The sequence below is a fragment of the Lissotriton helveticus genome, chromosome 4_1 (genome assembly GCF_964261635.1).
Source record: "Lissotriton helveticus chromosome 4_1, aLisHel1.1, whole genome shotgun sequence".
NCBI lineage: Eukaryota > Metazoa > Chordata > Amphibia > Caudata > Salamandridae > Lissotriton > Lissotriton helveticus.
In genome coordinates this window covers 824,874,038-824,899,087 of record NC_136063.1, presented here as the reverse complement: position 1 = coordinate 824,899,087, position 25,050 = coordinate 824,874,038, and the positions used below count along the sequence as shown (strand labels likewise).

The 25,050-nt window shown below is 46.8% G+C and overlaps 1 protein-coding gene across 2 annotated transcripts in view; it reads left to right on the top strand.

Annotated features, from left to right (window-relative positions):
* DLGAP1 (DLG associated protein 1) overlaps positions 1-25,050 on the top strand; it is a 620,950-nt gene that overhangs the window by 528,204 nt on the left and 67,696 nt on the right. For both annotated transcript variants that reach the window (XM_078687476.1, XM_078687477.1), the window contains one exon: positions 22,550-22,974. In XM_078687476.1, the coding sequence (XP_078543602.1) occupies positions 22,550-22,974 (425 nt within the window). The remainder of the gene's footprint in view (positions 1-22,549; positions 22,975-25,050) is intronic.

The following is a 25,050-nucleotide window of genomic DNA, read 5'->3' as shown; positions in this document are numbered from 1 at the left end:
CCTCCCCCTCCTCTCCTTCTTCTCCTTCTTCCTCCTGAGGGGTATCAGTTACAGGGGGGTTCACTCCATCTCCTGACTCTAAGGTAACTTCATTCACCTTCTCTAAGTCATCCTGCTCTAGAATGGCTATCAGGATAGGACAGGTGGGACTTCTGCCCCTTTTTAACCCTCTTGAGATGCACAAGGCAATCAAGTCTTTTCGGGTTAATTTGTCATAGCTGGAAGTTGCCTTGGTAAGGTCAACTGTCACAGGAGCAGACCCTGAGGCTATTCCTGTGTCAGACATGACTCTAGTGTGCTGTAAGTGATGCACCTACCTACACTAAGTGTTTCCCTACTGTACCTTGCTAGTGAGTTGTAGTCAGGGTGTGCTAATCCCTTTAATCTACAACTACTAAGTTCAGTAGAACTTAATATGCTAAGCTTTTGATTTATATGTACCTAGAGGTACCTGATGTGATCTTTCAATTTGATAAAAGATTGCAATGGTAAAACAACAGCAAGCTCAAATCCCCACCGCTGCTCACCAATGTGAGAAGTTGGCCTGATAGGTGATGTTTCCAATTCTGGAACCACCGATTATCAGACCAAACAATCCCTTATGGTGTCTGGTTGTAAGTCAACCTTATTAGACAAGCTATCCTAGGGGTAGCATGGACTAAGCAGCCTAAAGGCTTAACTTAAGAGGTCGTGTTAAGCGAGCTGTTTTACCACATACAATCCTGTAATATCAAATGAAAGGACACCACACAAGTATATATTATAAAAATATATGTATTTATTACTAAAAACAATCCCCAGTATTCTTTATGAATAAAGGGGCACAAGCGTTAAATCAAAAGCACAGTTTAAACATACAAAGTTGCACAATTATGGATGAGGGCGGGGGGCCACTCAAACCATATACTAAACAAGTGGTATAAGAGATACCAATCGAACAGTGGTTAGGCCTAGGGCCTAGAGAATCGCTGGGAGCAGTCGGGACAAGCAATGCTGAAGTCGGGAGAGGCCCACGGGATTCGGGAGCAGTGCGGAAAGCGCCCGCATGCACCAATGTTAACCAATGGTGCGTAAAAGTTGTAAAGTTAAAGTTTAAGGACACTTCCGCTGAACCTAGAGGAACAAAACTTAAGACACAGACCCTAGAGATGTGTACCAGTGTGGGGACACCGGCGGAGCAAAGTTACCTCACCCACAGGAAGCGGGTGCACAGGGTCGAAGTTGAGTCGGGTTTCGTCACGCAGGCTCTTGGTGCTTGAAGCTGAAAGGGCTGCAGGCGGGGTGAAAGAGAAGTGTCCGGTGGAGTCCAAGGGTGGACTCAAGTCGAAGAGTACATGAAAGCAGAGGGGACAGAGTCTGGGTCACTCAGCAGTGACCAGGGTGGAACCAGGACGGAACCAGGCAATGTCGGGCGCAATCAGGTGGTCGTCGAGGAGCTTCTCTCCGCTGTCACGTGGGCTCTGGGGCATCTGCGACGTCCAGGAGCGGGTCACGATCTGTCCCACGAGGGCTCTCACCGTCGGCGCAGTCGGCTTCAAGTTTGGAGCAAACAACACTTGGCAAGAGCAATCCACGCGGAACCGGGAGATTGCTTCTCACTCGAACCAGGAGGGTCAGAGTGGGGGCTCCTTTTCAGAGGAGCTGGTGCAGATCTGGAGCAACCAGATTTGCAGGTCGAATTTCAAAGTTCGCCGGTACAGGGGCCACTAGCCGGCTGGCAAGTGACCGGGCCAACGCGTTGAGCCAAATGGAGCAGAAGGGCCCCACGCAGCACTCGTCGAGTGTGGAGGGTTGAACTTCGGTGCAAGAGTGGCTCAGGGTTGGGGCTTCTCAAACCCCGGTGTACAGCTTCGAGGGTCACTCGTGGGCTGCACGGTCAGCGTCTCGTGGTCAATTCAAGATGGCGTGCCCCACGCTTCCGGTCACCTCCACGGGTCTCAGCTCTGCAGGGACTGTGGATCGGGCTGTTGGAAGGCAGGCAAGCTTGATCTCGTCGATCTCTGTCGCTCGAGTTCCGGCGGGAACTGCGACAAAGCAGACGTCGATGGCTGGATGGTGCCTGTTTGCACAGGGTGGTCACTCCTTGACCACAAGGGAGATTCTTCGGGCTTCTACGTCGTGTAGGATGTCGAAGGGTCCAGAGTTTCGTTTCTTATGTTTCATCAGGAAATCTAAAGTGCATTGGCACTGCTCCCACTCTTATTCGAATCTGGGGGGCGGGATTACCTGCTAGGTCCCCTCCTATGGGTGGGACCCAGGAAGTGGGTGGATACACCCCCTTCCTTTGATCCAGGCCGCCCTGGCACGAGGGCTGGAGTGCCCCAGAACCGGTTTGGCCGGATTATGCAAGGGGCAGCCTTGTGCGCCCCAAGCAGTGTCTGGTTTCTTTCAAACCTCCCTGCTACAATCCACTATCTCCTGTCTGGAGGGTGGTAACACCCCCCTGCGACAGGAAACCCTTTGTCCAGGCCCCATTTGGCTGAGTTTCGGTCAGCTTCAGGGGGTCAGACTTCTGTCTGTGGCAGAGGCATCCATTTTGTGGATCTAAGGTCCTTTTTTAGAAATTAACCGCATTTAAGTAAAGTAACATGTCTTACCCCTCTAGAGGGGTGGAATGCTATCCCCGTCGCCAGAACTGGCCAGGGGATAGTATTCCAAATCGTATGACACCTTACACGACATGTTTTGATAAAGCCAAACCAGAGTTGCTATATAACCGCGAGGATTATAAGGCATTTAAGAGTATATGGTATGGCCTTATCCTGAAACAGCTTAGGGAGTTGTTCCCGACAGCTGCAGACAGGCTCAGCTCGTGCTAGAGCTCCATCTCACATTAAACCACGCACTCTGCCTCCAGGATTGATGAGGCCTTCCATAGGAGTGGCTCACAGGTTTATATGTGTCCAGATATAGGTTTAGATATAGGGATACTATATCTAAGTAAGGGGTGATTACACCACCTTACCCCAGCTGAGTGATCAGCCAGTTGTGTCAATTTAAGAACCAGCCAGGGGTGGCAAAAGATATGCTGCAGCCCCTGGTAGGCCTTGGTGGCCCCTATGCCCTGGGCACCTATAGTGCATTATACAGGGGCTGACAAGGAGTCCATTTCCAATTGTGGTATGTACCTAGGGTACATGGAATCCATTTTACAGAGAGAGCAGATGGCCTGGGGCCCTGATTAGCAGGGAACCAGGTCAACTAAGTAAAAAAACAGCTAAACACAGGCAAAAAATCTGGGGTAACCATAGTCAGGTAGCCACCTTCCTACAAATTGATTGACCGGTTGGGAGCTGCCCAATATCTCAGTACCATTGACCTCACTGCAGAGTACTGGCAGATTCCCATGTCTAATGGAGCCAAGGAAAGGTCAGCCTTCTCCACACCTGATGGACACTACCAGTTTTGCGTCATGCCCTTTGGGCTCAAGAACGCTCCTGCCACTTTTCAGCGGCTGGTGAACACAATCCTCACCGGGATGGAGTCATTCTCTGCTGCTTACTTGGATGACATAGCTGTCTTCAGTAGCAGCTGGGAGGATCACTTGCAGCACTTGCAAGCCGTTCTCCAGGCCCTGGAATGGGCTGGCTTGACGATCAAGGCCAGCAAATGTCAGATTGGACAGGGGTCGGTAGTGTACTTAGGACACTTGGTGGGCCGGGGAACGGTGCAGCCCCTTCAGGCGAAGATTGAGGCAATCATGGCCTGGAAACCCCCCAAGACCCAGACTGAGGTCCGAGCCTTCCTGGGCCTCACAGGTTACTACAGACGATTCGTGAAGGGGTATGGCACTATCGTGGCACCCCTTACAGAACTCACGGCCAAAAAGCAACCCAGGAGAGTCATTTGGACGGAGGCTTGCCAGCGAGCCTTCGACACTCTGAAACAAGCATTGTGTAAAGCTCCAGTCCTGAAGGCTCCATATTTTTCAAAAGAGTTCATTGTCCAGACAGATGCATCCGACATTGGCATTGGGGCGGTGCTATCGCAACTCAATGAAGAGGGTCTGGATCAACCCGTGGTCTTTCTGTCACGGAGACTGCTTCCCCGGGAACAGAGGTGGAGTACCATCGAGCGGGAAGCCTTTGCGGTGGTCTGGGCACTGAAGAAGCTGCGTCCATATTTGTTTGGTTCACACTTCCTTGTTCAGACAGACCACCGACCCCTTCGTTGGCTCATGCAAATGAAGGAGGAAAATCCCAAACTGTTGAGGTGGTCTATCTCCCTACAGGGAATGGACTTTCGGGTGGAACACCGGCCCGGAGTTGACCACGCCAATGCAGACGGTCTCTCCAGGTAATTCCGCCTTAGTGTTGAGGACTCCCAAGGGGTTGGGTAGCTCTCCCCACTTTCAGCTGGGGGGGACGCGTGTTAGACCCGTCTGCTTCTGAGAGTCCCCTCACCACTATGATTTCTTTTGTTCCCCTGTACCTCCCAAAATTTGTCGCTTTTTATTTGTCTACCAGGACTTTTTATGTGTTGTCTCATGGGGTTAGATGTTCCTTGATGCCCAGTTGCTCACAAGGTTTGTGGCACCTATTTACAAGGCGCCTGGCCCAAACCTGTGGCATTACAAACTGGGGTTGTCAACCTGTATAAATGAACTTAAAATGGTGGACACCCTTTTTCCTCATGTGAAGTGACTCCCATTGGAGCCTTCATGAACCCTGGCCTTTTGAGGTTTTGGCGCCCTTTGGTTGGCGCGCATTTCTGACAGGAATTCCTTTATTTTCCTCAGGTACACAAAATGGCTGCTCTAGAACCCCAGTACGGTGGCTGTGAGTGTCCTAAATACCCCTCAAGAGTGCCTTGTCATTGTCACAGCCAGAGAAGGTTCTAGAACCTTCTGGCTCGTGCCAGTACCCCAGGGCACTGGCTATATAAGGCCCAGTCCCTGGCGGCCATTTGAGAAGATGATGATGAAGTTCAGATTAGAGAAGAGATTCCAAACTTGACACCAGATTGACACCTGCCCTGTTGACCCCTGAGGTGGCTGGTAGCGCAGGCAGTAGAGCAGCAAAGGGTTGCTGGCGTTGTGTCTGACTGGAGTTCCAGTCAGCTACGTGAGAAGTGATCTAGCGCCTACAGCGCCTGCCCAGCGAGTACCTCATTGCCCCCAAAAGACTGTGGCCAGATTCGTGTGCCTCCCCGCCCCCCCCCGGTGGTGAACTGTGATCGATTTATCGAGTCGCGAGGCGAGAGCAAGTTCGCCGCGACCGCGATCGTCAGCTGTGCCCCCTTCGCGACAGGTGCCTCTAGAGGGGAGCTCGGACGTCTCCGAGCCCCACCAGCGTAGAGCGCTTCCTGCGCAGATAGAAGGTGAGGTGGTGCGCCGGGGCGGGGAAAGGCCGGCCTTCGTTGGGCGGGACCAGCGTCTCTGCCACTCCCCAGTGACCCGGGAGCTGTAGCTGTGGGCGGGAACCCCCCTGTATGCGGAAGTCGGAGGGAGGTCCGTGGAGCCCCTGAGAGCCCCGTCGCTAACGAGAGGAGTGCTGTGCCCGACTGAATCGTATCTTGACTGCAGCCGATGTGAGGTGGGCCCGTTTCCTCATAGTGAATGCAGCGTTGTGAAGGAACTGTGAACCGGCATTTATTTGACTGTGCGCGAAGGTTGTGTGACCTCTCCGGCAGCTCGTTCGTCAGTCTAATGACTTTGAACTGGTGCCGCCTGTGCTCAAGTGGTGCTAAAGCCCGTAGGCACGCATAGACTTCACCGGCAAAGCAGAGATCCTATCCCGGTGACCGCCGAGTGCAAATGATGTATTTACTGTGTTTCCTTGCCTTCTAGATATACGCGCATACGCCTTGAGTGATTATTAAAGAGTCCCAAACCTTATTTTGTGCTCAGAGAAGCCGTATACCCGGTCATTGAAAACAGCATAAACTGTAAGAGTTATCTTTCCCATTTGAAGCGTATTGCATATGTAATGATTCTAAAGTATTTAATTGGTGGCAGCGATACCAGAAGAAACATTTGGTTGTTTATTTAAATGAACCAATATTTATTCTGATATTTATTCTGATATTTATCCTGATATTTATTCTGATATTTATTGTGATACTCATCCCTGAAGTTATTCTATTTATTTATACTATTTATTACCAGAACTGTATGACCAAAAGAAATGTATATGTGCTTTCCCGGTCAACCCTATTTACAACAAAGAACTTTTATATAAAGGAATCGTATTTTTCTACAGCAGTGGTGTGGTGTCCTTCTTTTTGGTGTGGATGTACAAGGAGTTATTATTGGGTCAGAGCCGGCTTAACACTACAGCCTTCACTTGCCTTGTCACTTGAGCCAAGCTACCCCCTTTGTGCTGGGCTTGCCCATCGCAGGTCCAACAGGCGCTATAAAACAATTTAAATACATGTGAGAGAGGGGCAATGAGAGATGAGGGGCAGTGTTGGAGGGTGATAGTGAGGGAATCCTTGAAGGGCCACAACCAGATTGTTGTATCCTGGTGCACCATGAGGTCATCATGTACTGTGCTCTAAAAGCTAATACAATGGAATACATAATACAATGTGTTGTAGAATGCACCATTTATGTATATTCTTCCAAAATTTTCCTGGGTAGAGAACACCCTCTCTCCGTATCCCCTTTGCAGTCGTCAGGCTTGCTTTCTGCGTTCGCACGCATCACACTGTGCAGGGGATGGACACAAATTTGCCAGGGCTGCTTTGGGTTCCCAGTTTGGCCCTGTCTGGCACCAAATTAAAAGTACCCCATTTAGGAAATGAGATATCTAAACAAGCATTGGCAAAGCCAATAGGTCTTGCCCTTGGGACCTCTTAGGTTTGTGATTTTTTTTAGCAACGCTTTACAGCCTAACTAATGTACTATTGTGTCACCACAAAAAATAAAGTTGGATGTATCCTTCATTTCCCAAATGAAAATATAATTTTGCCTTTTACTCTCGAGCTCTCTCAAGATTTTTGTGGGTAGGAGAGTTAGCAAGCCAGACAGTTCAAACGTAGTGTTAGCAGGACACTTGAATACATAATGTCGATGTTTGAGCAGCTAGCTGTCTGACATGTATGTGGAGTAGCCCTTGTGGGTTTCTGTGAGTCAGATCAGATTTTCCTGAAGAATCCCTTAATCTTCTTAACCCTGCTTATTCTCTTTCTTGCTGTCCACGAGTACACCATAGGCGCACCTGTGTACACTAGGAGCACTGTATTCATGTCCTCAACGTTTGAGGCAAAAAAACACTCATTGATTTCCAAACAAAGAGTGTAAAAGCTAAGGTAACCATGTTGTTCCTGCTTATATTTTGCACGCTTTACATAATCTTCCATTGCCTATGAGTCTTTGCTTTTTCCAGAAAGTTGTTACTTTTTTTCAGGCAGTGTATAATTTGAATTGAGTCATAGCCAGGTGTTTATAATGGGTCAGAATTGGGTTGTAGCTGAAGGCACTGCAAGTGTCTCTCAGTGGGGCAGAAGGGGCCTCAGGGAGGATAGGTTGTGGCACTATGACCAGAGCTTCCAAATCTGGAACTGGAGAATCAGGCTTCATGACCAGTCCACCAGACCACTCTCCTGAGGGAGCACATTCCCCTACTAGACCTTAGAAGGCCATACTAGAACATTGAAGTCCTGGTCTCCTAGCACCAGCAGGTGGACCCTACCGGTGGCCAGTGTGGGTTAACCTTGAAGGCCTGTCCACCACAATCTATACTGAAGTTCACCTACAGTCTTGCGGGCAGGCCTACGAAGCAGCACACCCAACAGCAACAGTGACTTTGTCACTAAGGCCACAGGACCCTTGAGGCCAGTCCGCCTCACCCATTGGTGCCTCCATTGGCCTTGTTCCAGCAGTACTAATGCAACTCACCAGGGATTGGCAAGGCAGGATTTGCATGCACACCAGACTAAGGGGCATGTTTACAAGGGCCTTACATCATGCTTGCACCACAGAACATGGTAAATGCACGACACAAATCTGCAAGTCATATTTATGAAGCCAAGCAAAGCCACTTTGCATGGCTTTGAATGGCTTCATAAATATGGAGTAATGCAACACAGTGCAAATTGCTGCTTTGCCTTACTCTGCACATGGGAGGCGTTGCAGTGGGTGTTCGCACTCAACTCTATCCTTTTTTTACGCATTCCCAGATTTACAAAGACTTGTAAACCTGGGACTGATTCAAAATCTTACGCCTCCCCAAGGGAGGCTCAACAAGGAGAAAATACGTTATTTCTCCCTGTTTTCCCCTTTCTATATGTGCAGCACACACACAAAGAGGAAAAATCCTCTCAGGATTGCTTTTGTGCAGGAAGGTGCCCCTTCCTGCACAAAAACAATGCTGCATGCAACGGAGGCACACTTGCACCATGGTGCAAGGGTGCCTGCGGGGGTGCTAGGCTGACGAAACGGCACTAGCGCACTTGGAAAGGGCAGGAATGCACCGTATTGGATAAAGACGGTGCATGTCTGCCCTTGCCCTTGTGACGCAGGACAGCACAGCAAAGTAATTTGATGCATTGCACCACCATTCCCGTAAATATGCCCCTAAGTTCTCAAACGTCACGGTGTCTCTTTGCTTCAAGCAGCAAGCACTTTTAACATGTGCTGCCTGCTTTGGGGCCGCTGCAATTACGCAGTAATGGAGGGCAAAATTATGTTGCAGTGTTGACTAAATTATGGAGCAAAGAAAGGCTGCAGCTTAATTTGGTACATTTTATGATACTTTGTTATTTTAACATTTTTACACATACTAACAGTCTCTTCGAAGCTTTTGCCTCATTAATAGCAGCACCGAGGACGTGACCAGTCAACCTTTGTAAAGGGCCCTCCACTTCACAGCAACACAAGTAACGTTGTTTTGATCCATTTGAGATACAAACAATTTTTTAGGTAAAACCATCAGCTTATGAAGCAAATGGTGCTTTATGTGGCAAACACGGCAGAGTTATAATTATGTGGAAAACATTTGCAAACTACGATATTTTGCCATTCATGTTTGAACTTCTCTCCTGCCGTCTCTGGTGGGTGGTATTCCTAGACACCTACAGTGCACATGGAGAGACAAAGGAGGAAGGTGCCTATTAGTGACTGCAGAGGATAGTAGCCTGAAGGAGAGAAAATAACTGATTGAGATAATCTGAAGACCACTACCTCTTTTTGACTCTACCAATGTTCGAGTCTCTTAATTTCAGAATTGGTGCATTTGCAATTCTGATTACTATCTAACTTGAGTAGTAATTACACAAACTACTCATAAAATAGTTGTATCTCATTCATCTGATACGGCTAAAAGCATTTGCAAAATCAACAGGTCTGGGTTGGTTTAGAGTGCTATGTCTAGATACAATAACAGGAAACTAAGAGGCATCTAATGCTGGCTTCATGGCATCTTTCGTGAAGCATGTAAAAACACATGAATACAATTTTGCATTGACCATGGGTCACAGAAAGATGTCATCAATAGTGCTCCCCAACACGTGGGGCCTCATGTCATCGAATCGAAAGCCAAATTTTATGTTCAGAAATGGTTAGAAAAAGAGAGGAGAAGTGCTGAAGAAAGAAACTGCATGGCTCAGACAAAAATGGCTTATGATTCCACTTATGAGTATTTGGGACATTCTGTGATTGAAAACGTATCCCACGTTGTAAATTTATTTTAATGTCAATAACTCATATTAAAGCTAAAATAAACGTGTATCTATTGGTTGCATTAAAAAATGTTATAAGCTGTAACTCGTCAGTGAAATGCCAAACATACTAAACATTGGGATGTTTTGCTCTTTCTAGCCACACCTGACTCCGCCCACTGGCCCAATCCTCAGAATATTTCCGCCCCTTGATGCTCCGCCCACAGTTCCCCTACTTTTTTTTCCCCACTTCGACCACTGACTATAAGTGTTAACTTGCAACTTGAATTTATAACACAGCAAAACTAAATACTCCCATATTGTAACGGTTGTTATTTAATGTGCTCTAACATGTTGTACTGTAATACTCAAGCAAAATCAATATCTTTAAGGGAGTTCGTAAATAAGACTCTAAGTTGTGTCTTCTAATTCTTTGGCCTCTCCGGCAGCAAACTGGGTTTAAGGACTACATCCATCTGGAGAGGCTTAACAGTGCATACTTAAAACTGTAAACATGGGCATCCAGGGATATAGCCTGTCCCTTCGCTAGGCAGGACCGTCCATCGCTGTTAAGCTTCTGCCAGTCCTGTCAAGGCTCACCTGCTGCCCATGTTGTTGGGGGTGAAGTGTTTATGTGGAGAACCAGTGGCGTTGTGTCCCACATCTTCACAGTTCCAGATAGTCTATTGAAAATAAATCCTGACATTATTGTTTGATATGTATTTATTGCAGTGTTACGGTTGAATTGTTACAAACAAATTCATATCTTAGATAAGTGGGTGGCCAATTTTACTTCCAAAGTGACCACCACCATTCCTGCCAGGACTGCATTGTGTCCCTTGATGAAGTGAGATTGCACTCTAGTTGTTATCTAATTAAGTAGTACTGACACAACAGCCTCCGGGGAATCAAGAATGAAAATGAGTGATGCAGCGAGCAAGGTGGTGACGTCCATGTTTGAGCCCTCTCTAGATGCCGTCAGTGCACCCATTCTTCAGTGCCAGTACCTCCCACCTAACTCAGAGGCCTCTCAAAACCCACCTCTTCTGCAATGGGATCTAGCCTTCCTGGAAGGCTGCTCTTCTGAGACAATTAAGAATCATCAACCACTTTCTGGTGATTACCCATATAGATACCAGCCACTAAAGCGCTTAGTGCTGATGGCACATGGGCCTAACCGCCAAATGCAGTGGTGTGTTTGAGCCAGTCATTTAACAGGTTGGCCAGGGCAGATGGTGAAGTTACAGATGTCCCTCCAAAGCAGAGTAGCCTGCTGCAATCCTCCGAAGCGTCCTGAATGTCCACAAACAGCTGTCCGAAGGTGGTGGGATTGAGCACCGAGACCACCATGTCCTGCTACCCACCTTCAAGTGTGAGGCTGTTCCCTCAATGCGGTCAGAGATTGGAGGTCCTGGCAGTCTTGGATCAGAAGTGTTGCATCAGGGACTTTGATTCACCCGAACCTGCGGGGTGGTCAAATAGCCTTGCATCCACAGAGGGGAAGGCAGTGCGTCTTTGGGCCTTACTCTCTGCTTGCTGTGAGATATGTGCTCCCTCTCCACCATCCGGCAATCCCTTCCCCAACAGCCTGGAAAGTTCTTCCACTTGCTGTGTGGACCACCGAGCTGAAGAGTCAGCTAGCAAAAGACAGGAGTATGGAGAAAAGGAATGAAGTCAAACATTGGGTGTTGTTTGTTCTGCTAGTTCTGGGAAACACCTTTCTGGAAATTAGGCATGGCAAGCCCTAAATGCATTCCTATCAACCTTGGCCACCTTTCTAATGTCAGTGTGATAGTTTCCTGGTGCAAGTTGGTGCAGGCCTTTTCTTGTGATGTCATTCCATACCTACCCCATATATACACCAGAGAAGGATGCATTGCAATACTTTTGGATCCCTATTTTCTATTGAGTGCATCACCCTCTTAAATGCTTTTTGTCTCTGATTTTTGCTCTCCTTTTCTGTAGAGTATTGCTTATCCAATTCCCTCCTCTGAAAGACTATATATTGGATTCTTTCTCAACCCCATTTTAGGCGAGCGTTGGTGCCTTTCTTATTAACACCTGTAGTATTCAGCATCTTCAATGAAGAACTACAAATAGTCCCAAGTCGTTTTTTTCTGCCCTTGGTGGCTTTTTGTTATGTTATGTTATGTTATGTTATGCGTTTTTATTAGGCGCGCAGATGCTCCAGCCAAGGAGCGTCCTGGGGCCCGACAAGGCAGCTGCACAGCACAACGAAACAATAAGTCAGACAAGTTTAAACTAAGGGAATAAAAAAGTTTTCACCGCACGGCGAAAGGAAAGCAAGTCCCTAAGGGCACGAATCGCCGGGGGAAGGGAGTTCCAAAGCACCGCCGCACGAACTTGAAAGGAGCGCCCGCCAGCTCTGCTCCGCTTGAAGCGCGGGACAACAGCCAGTTCTAAATCAGATCTTAAAGCTCGGGCTGGAATGTAATGGGCCAAAAGTGTAGCCAGAATCATGGCTGGGGACCCCTTCAGAATCTTATAGGCGACACAGAGGACCTTGAACTGGATCCGCTGGGCCACCGGGAGCCAGTGCAATGAACGCAGAGTACTAGAGGTGGGGCACGATCTAGGTAATCCTACCACCGATCTTGCTGCGGCATTCTGGATCCGTTGCAAACGTCCGATCTCTGCCTGGTTCAGGCCTACCAAAAGGGAGCTCGCATAATCCAGCCTAGAGATGACAGTAGCTTGGATCATGAGCTGCCTAGTGGAGGCATCAAAGAACTTGAGCACTGGACGGAGCCCGCGCAGGATACCAAAGCAACAGGCCGCCGTACGTTTGGTATGACAGGCAAACGTAAGGGAAGGGTCCAGCCAGACCCCGAGGTTTTTGAGCTCGGCAACTGGGATGGGAGTAGGACCCAGATCCCCTGGCCACCATCTCTCTCCCCAAAGTTCCGGTTGTTTGCCAAAAATCATGACCTCGGTCTTACTAGCATTCAGCTGGAGACAGTTGGACGTCATCCAGCCGGCGACCGCCCGCAGTCCTTGTTGGAACCTGGGGGCATCGACATCGGCATCCCCGCTGATCGTAACCGCTAGCTGGGTGTCATCGGCGTATGACACCATTGTCATACCCCATTACCTGACAACCTCAGCTAGCGGCCTTACGTATAGATTGAACAACGTAGGACTCAGCGAGGAGCCTTGGGGGACCCCCAGGCCCAGAGGATGGTATTTGGACTGGTACGGCGGGACGGTCACGCTAAAGGCCCGATTGGCTAAAAAGGACCGGAACCATTGGAGAGCGATGCCGGTGACACCAACTTCCTCTAAGCGACGCAGAAGGATCGGGTGCGAGACGGTATCAAAGGCGGCGCTCAGATCTAATAGTACCAGCGCCGCCGTTTGCCCCGCATCGAGCACGGAGCGAAGATGCTCCACCATATACAGCAGAGCCGTAAATGCATATTTAAATCCCCAATGACGGAGAAGTTGGAGCACCCTGCAGCCAGTTCACTAATGGCGTCTGGTAGCGCCGCTCTAAAAGCCACTTCACTCCCTGGGGGCCGATAGATCAGTAGCCCCGACAGGGTGAAATTAGGCGTAATGGCTACCTTGAACATTGCGCTTTCACAGCCAGAAATTCTTTGACCCTGCCAGGTGCACGGATAACAGGACTTAACTGCAAGAGCTATCCCTCCACCTCTAGAAGCTCGGTTAAGAGTGAATACCGAGTATTCCGGCGGAAAGGCCAAGTTGACAACGGCCGTATCGGCATCCTGCAGCTAAGTCTCAGTCAGGCAAAATAGGTCTGGAGAGTCGTTGCCTAGCAGGTCGAAAATGTCTAGATGATGCTTGACAAGCGACCTAGCGTTTAGATTCCAAATGCTGATAAAAGGCTGTGGACTAACAGCCACAGTGATGTCATCCCTACAGCCCCTACTTAAGGGGGCAGAAAGAGTGAAACATCCGCACCCACACGTAAAAGGGCCGCATAAGGGATCAGCCCGAGGCGTGCCACAGACCCCCCCGTGACTGATTGATGGCAAAAAGACTATCTCTTGAATAACACAGCATAATGAGCAGGAGGACAGCCGGGGGCGAAGTCAGAGCCCAGCCACGTCCAGCGCGTCCTGTCGTGGACGGGCGCAGACGGGCAGGACTCTGGCACGACTCCGGCCACGCGAGGGCGCGCCCGCTACGCGATCCCGCTGCGCTAGGGGAGGAGCATTAAGTAGGCGTCCCCTCGCTGGCTCATGCGCAGTCAAGCGCTGGCGGAAGGAAGCTACTCTGCCCCTGTCAAAGATGGCGAACCACCCCGGTACCAAGCCCGCCAAGCGGCGGTGAGGGACACGATTTAATGTGCAGGTAAGGGGAATTAAAAAACCCAGCAGTCTACTAACCGCTAACACACAAACGATAAGCAAATAACAATTTTAAAACGGCAAACACGCCAAGCGCTCCTGCATCAAAGTGCTCCGCTACCTTGTCTAAAAGGAAGAGCCGGGACTCGCCTTAAGTAGGCATCCCCTCGCTGGCTCATGCGCAGTCAAGCGCTGGCGGAAGGAAGCTACTCTGCCCCTGTCAAAGATGGCGAACCACCCCGGTACCAAGCCCGCCAAGCGGCGGTGAGGGACACGATTTAATTTTCCTCTTATGGAGACACCTGACACGTTTCATGTGTATATTAAGTGCAGGGTTGGCTATTGTAAGGAGTAGATCTTTCTTTGGTCAATCAATCAATCAAGCAATCAATTCATCTTTATTCGATCAAGTTAAAAAATGATCATAAAAGCACATATATAAATACATCATCATAAAACTGTTACAAAATTCTATCTTTAAGATAACAAATATTTCATCACAATTCTAGAATAAAGACGAAGATACATAAAAAAATGTAAAAAGAGATCATTTCATATGCTTGAATCTAAGTACTTGTGTTATTAGTTAGCGAGCTCGGTAAACTACGCGCCGTCCCCTTCCTCTTCCTCATACAGGCCCATAGGAATGATGCAACTGAATAACAAACCAAAGGGTCAGGTAGTGTTTTTAAAAAGTATAATTCTACCCGGCACTGCTTTGGTCAATCAAGAAAAAAACAGAGGCACCCTCCCAGCATCCAGTTTGTGACTGGGAGAGCAGTACCGGGAAGGAGAGCACTCAAAATTCATGCCCGTAAGATCCCATCAGCAAAGGGAAAGAGGTGACAATACGCATACCTTCTTCTCATTGATGTCCAGGGGCAACAGGGTCCTACGGATGGCCCACTTGGTGGGGCTTCAAGGAGAAGTTCCTAACTCCTCCTCATTTGAGAATGCTAGGATATTCTACATTGCTGGTATGGAATGTGCAATTTAGAATGTTGGTCTAGAAGGAGCGGCCCTGAAGTCAGCAGAGGGGTCATTCTAGAGCAGTGGGCCACAAGTGAATGTATTTAAGTGGAAATTGGATGGAACGCAAAGTGATTTTAGGACAGATGGGAGGAGAAGGTTAGCAGAGCATAGTGACTGGGCTGGAGAGTTGGGGGAGATTGAGTCAGCAAGCTAGGAAGGGTGTAGATCATGTATTTCCTTGAAACCAATCTTGAGAAGCTTGAACTCTGCTGTGTAGATGGTAAATAGGCAACCTGCCTGTCCCAGTTATGGGAGGTGGAGAGAATGCTTCAGAAATTATAAACTACACAACTAACAAACCTCCACTTTTTGCGCTGACATTTGTCTATGGGCCCCAATGGGATTTTTATATAACTGTCACCTCGGTTCATCAAATGATGATCCATTTATTATTCTATGGCTTCAGAGGAAACCACTTGTGCACTGCGCATAAAACATTTAACAAAATAACCCATTACAAAAATGATATCAAATGTTTATTCCTTTTCCTTGAGAACACATGAAGCAGTTAATTTTTTATATCCAAACAGATTCTAAAAGAAAGAATACTTATGTTCTTTCCCAACTCATATACTTGCATTCAGGCACACCCATCCATTCACGCTCTATGTATGTCAACCCACAAAGCCTCACATCTTCATACTACGGCACTGAATTGGACTGTCCCCATGAGGAACAGGTTCAGTGCTGATTTGCATGTGGCTGGTCTCGGACTAGAGTGGTACAGTGGGTGAAAAACGATGGATTGGAGTACCCCCCAGAGTGATTGACAGTGGCTCAGGGTGCTTGTAAGCACTCTGCCCATCATCTTTTTGTTTGATTGGAGGATCACTTACAGAAGTGGATGTAGAAACATTCTAGAGAATTGCTGGCAATACCCAGTTAGGTATGCTTGAGTGGACAACATTGTCAAATGCAACAGACAGGTCAAGGAGAATGAGGCTAGATGAGAAGTGATACCAGTGAACAAAGAGCTTTACAAGACAAACTCGTGGAAGAATAATCATTCAAGAATTTTCTAGCAAATGTGTGGTGTGAAAGACAGGACAAGTTGAGGGGCGGGGGGGTCAAGCATTCTCTGTTTTAATTCAGAAATGGTAGGACTATCGCATAAAACTATCATACACTTAATGCAGAAGGAGAGATTGATAGGCTGAGAACTGTGGAAACTTGGGGGCAAATGTACAAGGAGACTACACCACCTGAACATCTATTTTAACAACATTCCGGTGGCAAACAATCCGGCTCCACATTTACAAAGTGGTGTTAAGCCACTTTTTGTGGCTTAACGCCACTTTGTAAATATGACACCCCTTCACGCAGGTATCTGCGTGAAAGGGCGTGCAATCGGTGTTGCTGTGGGCATTCCTCCTCAACACCCATTGGTTTTTTATGCTGCTCCAGATTTACAACTATCTGTAAATATGAGGCAGCGTCAAAAACTAACGCCATGCAAAAGCAGGCCTTAGTTTGGCGCAGCGAGAAGAAATACTTTTATTTCTCCTCATTTTTGTTTTTCTATGTGTGTTGCATTTTGCAGCACACATAGAAAGAGCAAAACGTCATTATGATTGTTTTTGTGCATGAAGGGTTTTCTTCATGCACAAAAACAATCATTAAGTAATGGTGATTTGCTACTTTTATTTTTTTCTTATTTTTTTTATTATTGATTGTTTATGTGCAGGAAGGAACACCTTCCTGCACATAAACAATCATCCCTGCAACGCAGACACCCTTGCACTATGGCGTAAGGGTGTCTGTTTTGGTGCTAGGCAGCTGGTTTTAGCGCCAGCACTAGGGAAAACACAGTGGTGTGCCATATTTTTGTAAATACGATTCATCTCTGTGTTTTGGAAATAGCGCAGCGCAGCACTTCAAAATTTGCCGCAGCGCTGCACCATTTCCTTGTACATATAGCCCCCAAGGAGATAGCCAAGAAAATTATGATTTTAGGAAAAAGGAATCAGATAGGTGCAGGAGGGCTGGGCAATTTTTAGAATTATATGAATATGAGATGTAGATGTGCACAGAATGATCTGAAATTGGCCTAATACAAGTGTAAAGGAACAATTAGGAAAGTGGTACGAATTGCTCTAATGCTGTTGATATTTGAGTGGACGTGTGTAGCAAAGTATTTGGCAGAATGGTTAGATGCTGGTAAAGTAGTTTGGCGGGGACCTTAGGAGTTTAAAAATAAACTCAGTGTACAGGCCTTCTGGCACCAAGGAAATAACATTAGCTAATAGCCTCTATCTACACCCTCAACTCAGCATAAATGAACAGCAACTTTACATATATTTTGGTTTCTTTAAATAAACACAGCTCACCCAAAATATTTGTTTTTCGTTTTTGTTAAATAAAGTTAATTCTCTCCAAACGTCAGGGTGGCATATACTTAAATCATAAACATTTGTTATGAAATACTAACTTTTAATCCTTATTTAAAAAAAATATTAATATTTGCAGACGTAATAAACAGTAATTTGAATCAAGTGTGGCTCAATGGTTAGAGCAGGCAGACCTTGATGCAGAGCTCTGGCCAGGGACCAGGGTTCGATTCCCGCCTTGGCGGGTCTCCGACTCATTAATTCCCCAGACTGGATATTCTCGCCTCAGTACCTGTTCTGATCATGGGTCCCACGCTGCAACTCTGGGCAATAGCTTGCTTAGTCTCCACAACGGCCCCAAAAGCGCTGGGATGCCTGGCTGCACCTGGGGGGTGCCCAGGAGTGGACATTTCCCAGGAAAGCCAGGAAGGGTTCCTAAGCGGTATACGGACAGCGCCGGGACACCTCCGGTGGAGGTAGCTGTGCGCTTTACAAATTCCGACATTTATTTATTTATATTTACTCCTGACTAACATGACCAGATACTGCCTCTGACGCCACTGTGCCATCTCACATGTGAAGGTGCCACCCGGTGCCATATTTAGCCACCTAGGAGCATATTACACAAGGCACCCGGGTTGCAACAGGTGTGTGTGTCTGTTGTCTGTGCCCTCAGAACACTATGTATTATAGAACAGGCCATAGATGCAGTCCCTTTTGTAATATGGGTTGCGCCAGTGGAAGATGCACATCAGAGCATTCACAAGGGGCATTTACACATTTACATGCCTGCATGGACCCATGCAAATGAGGCAACTTTTCAGTTGTGTCTGCACACATATTACAGATGCAGGTGCAATAGCAAAGAATCTGTCAAATAATTTGCACAAAGAGCCTTCCTGATTTTCTCAGCGTGATGGGTGTGCCCAGTGGTGGGTCCCATTCTCACTGTGCCATAGGACTCAAGCTGCATCCTACTCACAAGGTCCACATAGGCTACACCCGATCTGGGGATGTTTGTGGTTCTGGTCAGAAGGAGCCTGGCCTACCAGTTCAGGCTGGACTGTATTAGAGAGGAACCAAGGTTAATTGAAATATGACGGTTCCTGTTTCAGGTGTCAAGGTGGGCAAACCATGGACCGGATTGTGGTCCAGTATTGTTGCCAGTGGCTGAGATAAAGTCATGCAATCGACCCATCACTTTTTTGTTTTCCACATTGATGCTGTTGCACAGTCAGTGCACCCCCCTGAAGTTATTCCCTGGGATGGGATCATGGATGGCACAGAAGCCCCTCAGGCATCTTCATGAAGATGGTCGTAGTAACACAATGTTCCCGCTTACAGGGGACTTCCATTCTCCTTCTGCGAACTGAGGCAGTCTGCCCCTAGTCAAAGCCTTATTGCATATCCCTAATACCCATCACACAGGCAGAAACATGCAGCACAGACATGCTCACAATGAGAGGCGCCCCCGCCTTCCCCAACACCATTACTCCCCTGTAGCCGCATATACTGGTGACTGGCAAATTCACACTGCTCCTCTCTTTGGGAGTGCCATACAAAAGGGCTTATTACTGGCAAGGGGCTGGAGGAATCTTCCACGAGTCTGTTCATTCAAATGCCTTGGTGCCAGGCCTTCTTTGTGCTCTGTAGGGACAGAGCTGAATCATACAGTTCTCTTACTCTAGAGCACAGAGCACTTAAGCACCCAAAGAAGCATTCAGCCCTCTAAGAATGACAGACTGGACCGTCTGGCGGCGACAGCGGCCCGATGGAATGGCTGAATTAGTAGAGGCAGGGACAGGCAGAAGCGAAAGTCGCAACTTCTATCACTCACCATCAGCTCAACCAGACCTACCGCTACTCCCCCTCATGAGGCTAGGACTTGTGGACCTGCTGGCTGGGTTGAGCCATGTCAGTGCGTAGGGCGAGACATTTCCTTATCCTAAGCACTTACAAAACTACCATATGTTGGCAGTGCTTCCTTGCCTTAACACGCCCCATGCACAATGACTGCACATTTTGGTTTGGAGCAAAATTGAAAGTACCCCACAATCTTGCATACAGAGTATGTGTATATGTAAGACTTTTATTGCATATGTAGGTGCCCTGGGAAAAGGGGCTGCCCTCACTCGTTTTGGGACCTGTAGAACCCTCCATAGGCAGGGATATGTTTTGCCTGTGCCCCAGCTCTAAGCAGTGTTGTGGCACTATCCAAACCTGTACACACAAAAAGTAATAGCCTAGAAAGGGCATTAAGTACTATTGTATTGTATTGTGTGGTTAAGTATATTGCAGCACTTTGCATACCCTTCCTGAGGCCTAGATCGTGTCTGGATTCCTCAGCATGTACTCTGTGTGTATCATTTATAAAGCATCTTATTTCCATCATGTGTCTTGTAGAGCGAGACTACTCACCCCTAAGGGTCTTAAGGAGATGGGGTGGCCGGGGAGACTGCTGATCCATCGAAGGCGCTGTGGTTCATTCGAAGAGTACTAGAGTGCTCTGACTTGCATTGAGTTCCTGGGCACCGGTTGGGTGCATGGTTGTAAGGGTATTTGTTGCAGTTAGATCTATTTGGGAAATTGACATTGTTGCGTTAAGTTTCATGAAATAATGTAAAGACACATGCATGCGGAACTCATCATTGTTGGGTAGCAATCGTAATACGAGTGAGGCGCAGTTTCAGCGAGTTAAACCAGTGATTCCATTGCAGATGGCTGTGGGGTGGGTGCAAATCCTCCTATAGTTTAGGCAACTACATAGTGGTGTTCTTAACAAAGCACTCCGTGACATTAAGGTCTAGACGAATAGTATTTTATTCTGTGTAGCCCGCTATTGCATAACCAGGCTCCACTTACTGTGCTGGTGATCCGTGCAGTCATCAGACTGCTTCAAACAATGTCATTCGTTTGAGGGGTTGAATCTTATTTTTTAGGGAAAACTATGTTTTTTTTACTTTTCTGATTTTGAGATGGTTGTCGATTGTCCTTGTTTTGCTCGAAACAGTGTTCCATAACTTGCATGCCTGAACCGAGAACAAGCTACCACCTCTCTGGGTTCTTCTGAAAGGTGAAATGGTTACTACTGGAGCATCTCTTGATCTGAGGTTTCGCTTTGGCTGTTTTAGGAAAATGGTCCAGTGCCTTGGATTGTATTGTGGGTAAAGCAAAGGGCTGTGACAGATGAGTAGCCAGGGTTGGGCTTTAGGAACCAGGATCATGTAGTGATGTCTACTCAGGCTAAGGTCCTGTCTGGCAACATTATTTTGTACTTTAAATCTGAATTTTTTAATTAGCATTTTATAAGCCCAAAGTAGAGTTCTTGGCATAATTTAGTCTTGACAGTGCACATGAGGTCAAGGCTTGTTGCCCTGTGAGGATAGTACGAATAGGGGAGATATCAGTTGTAGAACCTTAATGATGTTGACGGGGTTTTTGATCACATTGTTGGTCTGAATTTCTAGAGACAGTTTGGAATTTTTGTTCATACCCAGGTTATTTACTTCTGTTGATGAGGTGGTAGGTTTCCAATTTGCACTGGTCACGCTTTTTTGGGTCACAGTTTTTCTACAATCCACGATTATTTTCTTGCTTTTATATTGGTTTAGTCACAGTGCCAGATGATTTTGTAGCATCCAAGTGTCAACTGACTGGAGGCATTCTGGTAATCTGTCCGGATATTCCTTGGTCGGATGTTTTTTCCAGTTTAATTGTAATCCGAGTGTCACTGGCATAGATGTAGCAAATTAGTTAAAGAGGTTTATTAGCTTTAAGGAATGGAGACAAGTATGTATCGAAAACAAAAATTGTAGTTATTGGTACTAAATATTGTATGAATGTAACAACAGCAACAGAGGTAGTTGCTCAAGCTGTGTTCTTTCATTGGTGTAGGACTATTTCGTATTTACTGGAGTGCCTTGTTTCATTGTATAGTTTAGTATTTTAAGAAATAGTTGATGGTTTACAGTGTAAAAAGCTGCTGAGTGGTTCACTAGCGGTAGTAGAGCGACTCTGTCAGAATCTTTGGTGTTCTTGAGATCATCCCAAGTAGCGAAAAGTGCTGATTCAGTCCCTTTTTCTAGACTAAATCCTGTCTGTTGGTCAGAGAAAAATATGTTTTTCTGTCTGAATCTGAAAGCAGGATGAATGTAGATTTTTCAATAAGTTTGCCTAGAAACAATGCGTTAAATATAGGTCTGTAATTGGTTGAGTTCCTAGGTCCTGCCCTTGCTTTTTCAGGATTGATCTGACATAAGATGTTTTTAGTTTGTTGGGGAATTTTCCCGATGACTATGATTCTTCATTTCTCATTCTGGTCAGCATGGCTGTAGAGGTAGCTATGAGTATATATGGTGTGCAAGGGTCAGCACCGTTGCCGGTGGTACGGATTGGCATAATTAGATCTGTTTTTTCTTGTATGGATGGTCATGCATAATTTGGGGGTAAATGTTGCATTGTTCTTGATCTGTCCGGATTGATAGTATTATGTTGTTAGTATCTATTTTCGTTTGGCGGTAGGCCTCAAGAGTTGTAGTTTTTTTTAGCCACTGCCCCGCAATTGAGTTGCAGAGATTTTGGAAGTGATTGATGTGGCCTTGCATCCAATCTGGATGTTGAAATTCAGAAATTAATTTGAATAATTCTGTTATAGAGTTGGCTTCATTTGAAATGGTTGGGAGAAGTGAGTTTTCATCGCTTTTTTAATGGATGCCTAACAGATTCTGTATTATCTCTGTGTTACTTTTTTTATCAACTTCATTATGTATTTGTACTTTTTCTCCACTGTACATGGTCATTTATATCCGAATTGAGCCAACCTACTTCCTCGCCTGGTTGGCTTTGCCTTGAAACACTGAAGACCCCGATCCGCACTGTTGGAATTGATTAACAAGTATCAATGTAACATCAGGATGTGTTTCCTTTTTTTGTGCTTCTTCATACTAGGATCTTTGCCATGTTTGCATCTGAAAAATTCCTGCACACACAGTCTGTGATGTATCATCTTGTAATATTGTTCACCTCAAAGGCATATTATCTATCTGAGCTTCACTGATTCAGATGGAAATTTAATGTAATTGGAACATTGTCATGTTGAGTGCCACGTAATTAATATTGTTGATCCACGGTTATTTGTCATCACAGCACTTTTGCTCAAGCTGAAAACACTTCTGTTTCATTGACCAAATTTGATGATTGCAGGTCTTTCTGTACAGCATCTATTCTCAATAACTTCTCGTTTCTATTTTTTCCAAGGGTTCGCAGGTTGACGCGATCGAATAGCGTCACCGCCGCAGTGCAAGCAAACATGGAGCGCCGCGAGCAGTTCGCCAGCCCGGTGGACTCATTTGACAGAGACAATCTATACTGTGGCCAAGTGTCGCGACAGCACTCGAGGGATGGCAGCTCTTCCACTGTTAGCATCCAGGGGTCAGGGAACCATTATCACGCCTGCGCAGTGGACGATGACTTTGACGCAGATTTTGACCCTTCCATTTTGCCCCCTCCGGACCCATGGATTGACTCCATTACTGAGGATCCGCTGGAGGCCGTTCAGCGGTCTGTGTGCCACAGAGACGGGCACTGGTTTCTAAAGCTTCTGCAGGCAGAAAAAGATCGCATGGAAGGCTGGTGTCAACAGATGGAGCGGGAAGAACAGGAAAACCACCTGCCCGATGACAGTAAGTGCCTGGAGCAACAGGCAAGATGACCGCCACATGTCAACACAGTATGGTCTGTGGGTTTCTGAATGAATAATCAAATGTGTAGTTTTATCAACCACTTTTTGGGATCAATTGATCAGTGGTCCTTGTGAAGGAGTGGGGCCTTTGAAAGTTTGATAATGCTGGTGCAGAGTCTGTCACGTGATGCCAGGCCTTCCTCTGACAAGTGGGCAGGAATGGGTCAGATACAGATGCACTTTAAGACACTGCCTGTGGGAGGTCAACATGGCCGTGGCACTATCTTTCATGTCCTCTAGGAGCGGTATTTCTTGGAAAGCTAGAAAAAAGGTTTCGTTTTCTGTCAGCCAGTTTCTAACAGTTGGATCATGACATCGGAAAGATGGTCTCACAGTGCTGCTGTTAAATAACGCCACCTGTGCCATAATATTAGTTAATGAAAAATCATTAAATTAGTCAGAGGAGAGGAGGCGGTAAGAACTGGAGAAAGAAGTGGAGGTACCAAGGGTTTAAGTGGGTTAGGTCCCTCCGGCTATCAGACCCAGCACAAATTTAAAATGAACCTTGAAAACCGTCACTGTCGGGCCCAATATTCACGTCTCTCACTTTCCAGGAAAAACACTTTTTACATTTCACTCTTTTTACTTAATGTTACATTCCCTAGTAGTGTTGCTCTTTCCAGCATATGTTTTTTTCTAATTGTTTTAGTGCAGCAAATTACTCTTGAATAGTGTGTACAGTGAACTGAGTCGCCTCCAGGTGACTGAGTATCTTGTTTGTGGGAGGGTATTTATAATGGGCTGAAGGCAAGGCACATTTCTCACAGTGCTCGTCAGTGATTGATAAAGGTGTTCAGAACACAGGATCATACAATCTTTGGCCCATCTGGAGAGCCGCAGAGCAATGGTCCGGTCGTGTGCCAATGGTGCCTGAATTGCTATCCGAAAATGTGTGGAAAAGGTGCATAGCTGTTGAAATATTGAGAGGGTAAAAGTAACAGGTGAAGCTTACAAGTGAGTGGGTGTGTTGTGTGCCTGGGAGGAGATGGGGAAGTGAAGGAGACACAGAATAGTACATGCAGGAGCGATGAGGCTTGAGCAGGGGCGGCCTTAGGCATGTGCAAGCTGTGCACCTCCACAGGACCACCAAACCCCAGGGGCCACCATGCCAATATATATCCTTAATATAATAATCCTCTGAGGAGGGATACATATTTGCGTGGCGGCCCCTGGCAGGGATTTGGCGGCCTCCGGCTCTGTTCCACTTCCAAACACCCTGACCCCTCCCCTCTTCACTGGTCTCCGTGCTCCACCCCGCCCGGACCCCCTCCTCCGGGGCCCCCTACCTACGCTCCCTGCCCAGGGCCGCCATGAGCCTAGAGTCGCCCCTGGCTTGAGATATGCAGAAGAAGGATTTCAACAAGTTGTGGGGAGGAAAATGGCGTGTCTAACAAAGTAAGAGGCAGCAGAGGAATGTGGTGCGAAGGGAAGGACGGGAGAGATTGTGGCACTCCCAAGACCACAACCCCTTCCACAGACCTCAGTATTGTTTAATTCACAGTCCCATATTTTCAGGATTGAAACTTTTTCAATTCTAATTATTCACAACAAAATCATTGTTGTTACTTATCTATCTGATACTTCTAATAAGCATTGTCAAAACCAGCAGGTCTCGCTTATTTTAGTTGTATGTCCGTTATTGTGTGACATTTCTGGATCTAATAACAGAAAGCTCTTAGAGAGGCACCAAAATGCTAGTCGGCGGGAAAGCTGTAGGAAGCACAAGATTTTAGGCTAGATGTTTTAAGCTAAGCCCTTGTTTACATAGGGCACATCTCTTGGAAAAGATTCCTGGTTGTGTTTTTTATGTCACAGTTACCCCCCAACCTCTTCCTCCCGCTTTATTCATCCCACTCAAAGCTCTGGGAAACATTGTGATTCATGAATACATAAGTAATATTTGAAGCTTCTTCCACACTAAGTAGCTGTGCCTCTCTTTGTTCACTTGTGGCTCCTGCTTTCAGTGAAGGAATGTGTTTCACGCCCATTAGGAATCAGTCGCAGTCTCCTGAATGTC